Source organism: Rhinolophus sinicus, chromosome 14 (assembly GCF_057876585.1).
Source record: "Rhinolophus sinicus isolate RSI-liver-muscle chromosome 14, RSI-T2T, whole genome shotgun sequence".
NCBI classification, from domain to species: Eukaryota; Metazoa; Chordata; class Mammalia; order Chiroptera; family Rhinolophidae; genus Rhinolophus; species Rhinolophus sinicus.
In genome coordinates, this window is record NC_142514.1 from 55,968,844 (window position 1) to 55,979,834 (window position 10,991).

General features: G+C 33.7%; 1 protein-coding gene across 1 annotated transcript in view; it reads left to right on the forward strand.

The window, feature by feature from the left end:
- MSH4 (mutS homolog 4) overlaps window positions 1-4,966 on the forward strand; it is a 79,389-nt gene extending 74,423 nt beyond the window's left edge. Inside the window, exons 19-20 of the mRNA XM_019743771.3 lie at window positions 656-744; window positions 4,775-4,966. Coding sequence (XP_019599330.3) covers window positions 656-744; window positions 4,775-4,966 — 281 coding nt within the window. The remainder of the gene's footprint in view (window positions 1-655; window positions 745-4,774) is intronic.
- The last annotated feature ends 6,025 nt before the right edge of the window (window positions 4,967-10,991 follow it).

Sequence of the window (10,991 nt, forward strand, 5' to 3'; positions counted from 1 at the left end):
AATTGTCAAATATGAACTGCCTAGTATAGTGCATAGCAATTAGTAACTTCTAAGTAAATGTTAGGGAACTTCTATTGCCTCTAAAGCAATAAATATGATAAATTATTAGCACACAGTAGAAAGCCTAAATGCATTTATACAGTAAAGCTCTGAGAACATGAGAGTATTAGTACTTTTAATTTTCATGAAGAGTAATCCTCTACCATTATGGCTTCTGAGAAATTCTTTCCTCATTGATCTGCTAGACAGAGGAATATTCAACTGTAGGTTTATCTCTGTGACTAAACATTTTCCTACCCTGCGAAACCAATCTATTCTTTGACCTTCTATTAACCAACTATAGTGGAATTTCAATGTTATCATTATTATTCACTTTCTAGTTACTTCTTTTTCTTTCCCTGACATATTGTCCTGCTATCTCAGAGGTATTTTGAGAGGTAATTGATCTAATTTGTCTAATATATCTTGGACAAGTAATTAAATATAATAATCGGTGAGTTGAACTTTGGAAAACTTAATTTTGAAAATTATTAAGTAGTTCAGAAATACCTGAGATGGGAACTTTAAATCTGTGAAGAAAATATTAATAATTGTTAGAAGAAACATAACAATACCAGCAATAAAAATATTGAAGCCCCATTGTTTATAATTTTAGGATTAAAAGCTGCAGAGGTGTCATCACTCCCACTATCAATTGTCTTGGATGCCAGGGAAATCACAACTCAAATTACAGGACAAATTTTGGTGAGAAACTTTTAGCAATAAGAATTGTTTATTGTTTTGCATATTCAAGAAAGTGCTTTCAGTGTACATATTTATTATGGCCTTGCATTTAAATATATTAATAATAATAATAAAAATTAGAAACCCAATTCCTAAATAAAGAAAACCCCCTTTATTTCTCAAAACTTTTTTGGTTTGGTCTATTGTAGCCTCTCCCAGTAAATCAACTAATAAAATATGAGACAAAAATTAACAGTTCAGTCCCTACAATATTTATTCCTACACAAACTATGATGAGAAAATAAATCTATATAAAGTAAGTATTAAAAATAAAAATCACTATGCACAATATTTTCATGTCTTTTTTATAGTTTTCAGAGTTCTTTTTTCTATTATATACAAGCCTCATAACTCTTCATGAAGCAGTTAGGTCTGTCTAATAAAAGATAAAAAATAAAGGTATTGTTTTTTGCTGAGGTCAGAGGTTAGGCAATTTGCTAGGAAGCAGTAGTTCCAACCCTGAGTTCACATCTGTTGACTCAAAATTTGGAAATGTGTTTGTTTCTTTATATTGTTTTAAGAATCCAGTGTGTTCAGTAAACTAAGCTAGGTACAGTATGAAATTTTCTTCAGTATTTAAGTTTCCTATGTCTTTCTTTCACCCTTTTCTAACTTACCTTCTATTTTTTATTGCATTCCTTCAGTCTTTTGAGCTCCTAAACTGTCTTTATGACTTTACTTGTCTAATTACTCCATTCATATCCCTTTATCAGTAATTTTGGCAGTTCTCTACTTCTGAAGAACCTCTCATTACCTAGTTGTTCAGATTTTATCTTACCAAATTCCAATTATGAACAACTTCTTCAATAGCCTTTTAAGCTTTGGCTTTCCCAATGATGCTCAAAATATACTCAAGACAGTATAATTTTATCCACTGCAAATTCATGTCTTCTAACTTTAGTTGAATATTTTACTGGATTTTTTTTCCTTCTCTTAAATTGATCTTTATGGTTTCTTTGTAGTAACTCTTTAAAAACATTTCTCCTCTTCCTAAGCCCTTCAATAATCTCATTTTCTACAGAAAATTCACCTTGTATACTTTTTGAGAGACTTGAGGTCATCTTGATGAGTCCTTGAACCTTCCCCTCTTCAAAATTCTATTTTGGAATTTCTATTTTTCACCTATTTATCTTCCCTCCTATCTGAGATGAGATTACTTTTCAACCTATTTAAAGTTAACTTTCCTACCTTCTTTCCAACTCCATTAAGATATTATTTCATCAGTTTCTTTTCTTCTCTTTGGATCCTTAGTGGGATTTTTTTTCCCCACTGGCTTTTCTTTTTCTATGAATATGCTTAGATTTTCTCTCCAAGAAATGCTTTTTTTTTTTTTTAACTTCTCAAACTATATTTCTCTTCTTGTTACTGCCAACTTCTCAAGAGTAATCTGTACTTGCTTCTTTGATTTCCCTCTTGCAAACTGGATCTTCTTGTCATTGCTCTACTCCGTTTAAGGTTTCCTCTTAAATACCAAGTAATCAATCATAAAGTCTTAGGGCCTTTTCCCACTTTTTTGCCCTGGTCTCTCTGTGACATTTGACACTATCCTTCTTCCCTTTTCATAATTGTTCCCTGTCTTGGCAATTGCTGAATTGACCTCTCTGGATGTTTTCATTGTCCTACTTCTTTGATTATTCCTTTCTTTTTTCCACCGGTGATTTTTTTATTCCACTTACTAAATAGAAGTGTTCCTGATTTTGCCCTTGTTTGTTTAAAACTATATATTCTTGATGATCTCATCCTTTCCTCAGCTTCCATTTTTATTTTTGACTTTGAATCTATATATTTTCTCCATATGTCTTGAAACATTAATTTGTTTTCACTTGTTAATAGGTCCAAAATTAAATTTATCATCTTGTGAAAAATCTTCTCATCTCTTCATTTTCAGATCTCCCAGTCACCCATCAGAGTCATGTATAAATCCGTCTTCTTAATCACCTCTCATTAGGGCTATGCAGTGGGTTCTCTCTTTTCCAGTCCATCCGGGACACTTCTACCAGATCGTCTCCTAATGTATACTTCTTATCATGTTTCCCTGCTCAGAAACTTTCCGTTGTTTCATACCAAATAAAAGTCAAAGTTCTTAGCCTCATCTTAAAAGCCTTCTATGATAATTTCTCAAAATATAGTTTTAGGATTACCTACATTAGAATCACCTGAAATACTGGGTATCACATCCTAGATTTTCAAGGATCTCCTGTAGCTCAGGAATTCACATTTTTAACCAGTCTTCAGATAATTCTTTTTTAAAACTAAATTTACTGAGGCGACATTGGTTAATAACATTACATATGTTTTAAGTGTAGAATTTTATAATCATCTGTGCTCTCCACCCAAAGTCTAATCTTCCTCTGTCACCATATATTTGACCCCTTTACCCTCTTCATCCTCCCCTCAACCTTTTTCCCCTCTAGTAACCACCCTTCTGTTGTCTGTGTCTATGAATTTATTTGTTTGTTTGTTTGTTTGTTTGTTTTCAGATGATTCTTAAACACACTGAAGTTTGTTTGCGACTACTTTATAATCTCCTTATGTTCACTACCCCAACCTTACGTATTACCCAGTTTAACTATATAACCTACATTTCTGCCACACTGCGTTACTTGTCATTTCATCATTTTGACCTGATTGTATGCCATGCTTTTTAATGTGTCTGCTCTAGCCTTTTCCTTCATGCAGAATGCCCTCCCTTCTTGGCTCTTCTGTCTATCAAGATTCATTCTAAATACTCCATCCTATGTAAGCTTTTCTTGACTTGAGCTGAAAGTGAGCACTTCTTCCTTCGAGCATTTTGTATTTCTTTTATGGGACTTATCATAATTACCTTAATCAGTTGCTTATACACATGTCTTTTGCATTGTAAGACTGATCTTGAGTTCCATTATCATGTCATGTAGACATTTTTATATCTCCCATAGATATAAACACAAAGTATGGGCCCTAGAATATGGATGATAATAGATATTTAATAACTGTTATTTAAGTAATAATCTGATAGTTGATCAATGTATTAAATAGATAAATGAGTGAATATATGATAATCTTATTCTACCTCATAAAATCATATTCATTTTTCCTATAGTGAAAGTAGAAAAAATATCTGGAATTGTTTTGCTATTGAGTTGAAGGGATTGTATTTCCTTTGGTGAAGGGAAACTCATTAATACTGTCCATGAACAGCTACCTAACATTGAAAATGCTGATCCCCTTGTCTAGCTCAGGCAAAGAAGTGAATGAAGAATTTTCCAGCTGAACTCCCAACCCTGAAGTACTATTCCAGGACTAAATATCTAACGGTCTTCCAAAATACTAGAAGATGCCCATTTTAAACATTATTTCTTGGGTATCTTTAAGTATAGTTTGTTAAGAATCGAGGCATAACTTCAAGTAGCTATTTATGTTGCTTATTTTTAAATTGTAATTTACCCCTCAGGCAATATTTCCTCTCTTAGGCTCTAGCAGTTTCTATGTATGATTTCTCTTGAGGGACAAGCAGTTTATTGATGTCCCATTCTTTCCACCAGTTTATCTGCTGGGGAATTAAAATAGGAGATAGTAGAGTGGTACTCTTGGGTGACATTTAAAATTATGAATACTGCATAGCAATGAGCAGTGCTGTTTTCTCATACCTTTTTAATGAGAAAGTGAACATAAGTAGAACATAACTCTGGTGGATTTTCTATTACTTTTTGGTATTGTGTTGAAGCATTTGACCTAGTTAGCAGATTTTTTTTCTCTGAAAGGTGATTTTCAAGGACATAGGGATCTGTCTTAAAGTCATAAATACGCATGAGAACTTTTATTCTCAAAAATAGTATTTCTTTATTTCTTATGGTATAGTCTTTGCTGGTTGGATGGAACTGACTTATCTGAAGAGATTAGTTAACCTTTGAGTTCTATATTTCTATTAAAAGAGAAAACTACCAAAATTTTAATATAAAAATCACAGTGGTCATATTTTAATTTTTATCTATATTTTTTTCAATAACAGCAAAACCAAAGGAGTAACCCTGAGATGGAAAGACAGAGAGCTGTGTACCATCTAGCTACTAGGCTTGTTCAAACTGCTCGAAACTCTCGGTTGGATCCAGATAGTTTACGAACATATTTAAGTAATCTCAAAAAGAAGTACGAAGCAGATCTTTCCAGGGCTGAACAAGTTTCAGGAAATACTGAAGAATAATAACAATTTACATCTTATACTAATGAAATAATATATCTTTTTTTAAATAATATATCTTAATATGAGGAACCTATAATTCATTTCTTCCAAGAGCAAAAGAGAATACTATTTGATAAATTTTATATTTTAGTTGACGATTGCATTATATTAACCTCAGAATTATCATCTATATAGTCTGTATAAGAAAATATTTGTTATTATAACTTAATGAAAACTATTTAAAGGACTGATTTTTAAAAATAAGTCAGTATAATATGGCACTTTTTTCCTTTATGAAAATTTATGTTATTAACTCTTAAATTTATTTATACTTACAAGTTATGGTTTAAAATTTTATTGTCAATAGCTTAGTTAAGAAAAAAGCAACTTTCTTTTTAGGTCTGGAAACTTATGTGAGTTTTTTACTCTATTCTGAAGCAATAATACTCTATGACTCAATAAATTTTTAAAGAATACCCTCTGACCCCCAAATTCTAACACTGGATGCTTCTGAAGTTAGTTAGAATGATATTGGGAATTTTAAACTATTCTTTTTTGACATTCAGTATAGTTCTAAAGGGTGAAAGTAAACAAATAGATATTTTGTAATGCAGAGAGTGTTTTCTGGAAGGGGGAGTTACCATCATGGACCCTTTAGCCAGACATTCCATTTTCTACTCACCAACCTCTTTTGCAAGTTGTCATTTTTGGTCATCCTTTTCAGTTGAGTAACCAAGGCAGCAGAAAGATAATACTGATTCGTTTGCCTGGTGGTGCACAGGGAACATTTTATAGAACTGTTTTTTGAAAGGCATGTGACTTACATCACCATTTCAGATTTTACCCAAAGGTCATTCTTGTTTTATAAATGGACAAAAGAAAATGGATGACCATCAGTTGTTCAGTAACTGTAAAGACCTGTTGTCTTCTCAAACACAGTGGATGTGTCATTCACATAATCTAGCCAAAGACCTAAGATAGAGAAGTTTTTCTTTTCTTGGACAACTGAGTATTTGGAATTTAGGATACACATTCAATAAGCTTCAGAATTCATAGTAATTTGGCCTCAAAAAATTATTCACAGACTGGTTAGAGCCTATATTTTATCTTACAAATTTATTGCTAATATTTTTTACTTTATTAAATTTTGTCAGTATTCTAAGTACATATTAGTAGCCAGATATATTGAAAAAGTTATAATTTGAATGACATATGTACATTTTTGGAAAAGTAAATGTAAATTAATGATAGTATTTTAGTGTTAGTAAATTGCTGTTAGTACATTTGATATATATTAAATGTGCTATTAGACTACTAAATTCTTCATTGTCCTGTTTTAGGAAGAGAGTACCACAGTATTTGAATTTGACCATTAACCATTTTTTAATACACAGTCTTTGAATGAAGTATTTTTATGTGATCATTCCTAAAAGCAGTTAGATAATTTAGATAATTTAAACTTAAGGAAAATTTCTAAAAGGCACTGGGGAGGAAGAGGGCATGACAGATTGTTTGGGAGGGCAGGAAAGAAAAGGGAGGCAGCAATAAAAGGCAGACGGGGAGAAAGCAATGGGGGAAAAAACAGGCAAGTAGAGATGAGTACAAAGTATTAACTATTGTGAATGTTGTTTCCTCAAATGTATTAACTTTCCTTTAGATTTAACCCCAATATTAGATTCCTTCAGACTTTTAAGAAATTTTTAATCACTTAGAGCTTTTGATGTAAAAACTGCAGCCAACTGATTAATTTATTTTAGATTTGGAATGCTGAAATCAAAATAGTTTTATATCTCCTTAAAATTAAATCACTTTTTCTTTAATCTTTTGTTTTTGCGTAGCAGAAACATGAAAAAGCACAGCAAATGAAAATCTAATTATTATGTCTTGATGCTATAGAAAGAGGTAAATACTAGGAAGACACCCCAATTTTTACATTTTAAGTCTATTTGCTCTACTCTTCAGAACCTCATTGTCGCCTTTGCCTTTCTCTAAATTTATAGATCATTATCTGATAATCCAGCCTTTTAAGGTAAATGTCCATAACGTTGTAGCAAACTCCTATAATTTCCACCTCAAAGCCATTCATTTAGTCTGTTCCCCATTTCTCCTCACATGAAGTTGTCCTTTTTCAAGTCTAGGGGTAGAGTATGTGGGAGTAGAGGAAAAGGGCAGTTTATCCTCATGCCTAGGAAGGAATACATTTGTTTGTTTCAGAATTTACATACAGTAAAATAAATTTTTTGGTGTACAGTTTCAGTTACATGGTGCACGTTTATGGATTCATGGAACTAGTACCATAATCAGGACATACAACAGCTCTATCAACCCCAAATTAATTCTCTTACTGTCCCTTTATAATCAAATCCTTCCCTGACCCCTAACTTTAATCCAGAAATCACCAGAATAGTTAAGTACTTCTTCCCTATAGTAATTTTTTCCCCCAGAATATCCAAAAAAAAATGGAATCAAATAGCATGTAACCTTTTGAGACTGGCTTCTTTTACTCAGCATAATGCATTTTAGAGTTTATCCATGTTGTTGTGCCTTTTATTGCTGACTAGTATTCCATTGTTTGTAGGTACCACAGTTTATCCATTCACTCATTGACGGACATTAGGGTTTCCAGTTTATGGTGATTCTCAATGAACCTGTTATAAATATTCATGTACAGACTTTTGTGTGAGTGTTAAGTTTTAATTTACCCAGGTTAAATAGGAGTGGAATGGCTCTGTCATATTATAAGTGTATCTTTAACTTCATTAGAAGCTGCCAAACTATTTTCCAGAATGGCTTTGCCATTTTGTATTATCATCAGTCATGTATGAGAGTTCCAATTGTCCTGCATGTTCTCTAGTACTTGGTATTGTCAGTTTTTCCCCCCCTAGTTTTAGCCATTCTAATAGGTATGTAGTGAGTAATGCATTTTCAAAAGTGTAAAGCTATTCTGATCATTCTTTAGTAAGTAGTGAATTTTTTTTTCTCTTTTCCTAAATTATTTTTTAGTTACTTTTTAGCTTAACCCCTCTGGTAACACATTTTTAAATCTTTCCCTAAAAGCAAATTTTTAGAATAGGTCATACTATTAAAAATTACCAAAAAAAATTTAATTCAATAATATTTACTATGGAACAGGCAACATACTAAGTGCTAGGTGTGCAAAAGATGTCTGACCTTGAGGTAGACTTCCCAGGTGTAGTAAAGAGAAGAAAAGCTGCGTATGTTAGAGTGGGAACACCATGTGATGAGTATGATAATGCAAGAACATACTAAGATGGGTAGTGGCACAAAAACAACGTACAGTTCTTTGTGGGTGAAGGGAGTTTAAAGGGTAGTACAATTGGTATTCAGGAAGGGAATACGTTTTAGATAGAAGGATCGGCATATGTAAAGTCAGAGAGATATGAAACAGTCAGCAGTTTAGTTTAGCTGGGGGACGGAGTGCATGTGAGAGAGTGGTAAAAAGATGACTCTAGGTGCTTTAATCAATTTTTCCAGTAGACCGCTGAAGAGTTTAAAGGTGTGTTTGTCCTTGGAGGGTGTGAGAGGGTGATAGTGGTGGCAGTGGAGGGATAACAAGATTAGATTTGCATTTTAGAAAGAGCATCCAGGTGATAGCATGAATGATTTGGGGAAAAGTGATTGAAACCATATTCAGGGAGGCCAGAGTGTTTAAGAGACTATTTCAGTGGTCTAGTAGAGAGTTGATGATTAAAGCTGGAAACAATTCGAATGGAACAGATGTATGGGGGTCGGGGGCGGGGAGGAGGAGAATGGAGAGGGTAGAGTGGCTGGTGGTGGAGAGAAGATACCGATTTGCAAGATGCTAAGGAGATTTAGTGACTGATTAACCAGATTAGTGAATCATCCAAAGCTTTTACTGAGGAAGGTGTTATTGGTTGAATTGCCCCCCTCCCAACAAAAGATAGGTGAAGTCCTAACCCCCTAAACTTCAGAATGTGACCTGATTAGGAAATAGGATCATGTTAAATGTAATTTGTTAAGATGATCTCATATTAGTCCCGTGGTCCCCTGGTCCATTATGACTGGTGTCCTTATAAGAAGATTGCCGTGTAAAAACAGACACACAGGGAGAATTCCATGTGAAGACAGGATTTCAGTGATACATTTATAAGCTAAGGAATACCAAAGAAAACTACTGGAAGCTAAGAAGAGGCAAGGAAGGATTCCCCTACAGGTTTCAGAAGAAGCAGAGCTCTGCTGACACCTTGATTTTGGACTTCTAGTTTCCACAACTGTGAGACAATAAATTTCTGTTGTTTTAAGCCATCCAGTTTTGTGTTATTTGTTATGGCAGCCCTAGCAAACTAATATAGAAGGGAAGAATTAGCTGTGATTCTGGGTGCTGATGCCATCAACCATGCTGAGGAAAATAATAAGAATTCCGATAGGAAGAAGTTCCGGAAATTTAGGTGCTGCTCCTTGCTCACTCTCTAGCATAGGTATGAGCCATGTTCAGTAACAGTGATGACCAGACCAAACGCATTAAGCTCTCTGAGTGTTGAAGATGTAAGAAGAAGAGGAAGGAAAACACAGATGGAAATTAGAGAATAAGCGTAAAAAGATTTGCTGAAATATTTTCCCAGACAAATCATTTCACCGGAAAGCAGCAGTCTAGTGTTTCTTTATGAGCTAGACTAAGGGTATATTTTTGTACTTTCTTCATATTAATGTATATTTTCAACCAAAACATATAGCTATGTTTATGCTACTATTAAAAATATATTCAAATGTTAATGCACTGAATCTATTAGCATAAACATAGCTATATGTATAGTATGAACTCTTCTATACTTATTTATGAGCTAAAATATGCTCAATTATAATTAAATATAGTTTAATTAAGTGTATAAATTCAATCCTATAATGCATTTGTACCTCATAGAAATGAAATTGGGAGGAAAGCAAAGCAAGTGATGAGGTTATATTGCCATTTTGCTACTTCCATTCTGTAGATTAGAAACTTAAATCACACAGTTGTTTATCTTACTATAAGATCAGAATGAATACTCCTTTCCTGTGAACTGTCAAAATTTTGATAGTCCTCAGATTGCAAGAAGATGATAAAAATGGCTACTATCTGATATAATCTGCTAAAATGGATCCTAAAATACACAGTGGTGAGGTAGGGAACAGATTCTCAGTGTCAAGAACTGTGAAGGTATAGCTGTATATGGTGACAGATGTTAACTAGACTTACTGTGATCATTTTGCAGTATATGCAAATATCCACAGTAATCCCCCTTATCTGCAGGGGTTAAGTTCCAAGACCCCAGTGGATGCCTGAAACTGCAGATAGTGTTGATTCCTATATATACTATGCTTTTTCCTATACATACATATCTTTTCACATAAAGGAAGCATTTTATGGCTTCTCTTCGGCATATCCAGATTACCAGCATCACTACTCTTGCACTTTGGTTCATTATTAAGTAAAATAAATATTACTTGAACACAGCACTGAAATACCACAACAGTCAATCTGATAACTAAGATGGCTACCATGTGACTAACAGGCAGGTGGCACGTACATCATGGATACACTGGACAAAGGGACGATTCACATCCCATGATGGATGGAGCAGGATAGCATGAGATTTCATCATAGTACTCAGAATGGCATGTAATTTTCAAACTTATGAATTGTTTTTTTCTGGACTTTTTCATTTAATATTTTTGGTCCTCGATTGCGGGTAACTGAAATCATGGAAAGTGAAACTGCAGATAAGGGGACTGCTGTAATGTTGTACGTCAATTGTACCTCAATTAGAAAAAAAAAAAAGGACTGTGAAGGGTCTGAGATTTTTACCTTAATTGCAGACTAGCAGGTTAGCTTACCACAGTTTGATGTTTGCTGTCAGAAGACAAATGTCTCCTGGGTCAGAAACAAAAGAAAGACTTGATTACTAATGGCATAACATGCACCATGAGCATCAGGTTTGTGTTGGTTCCATGCACCACTATTCTCTAAGACATGGAGCAGCGCATAAACATGTATGCACAGTGGATTTGTGTTACAACTGAGGAA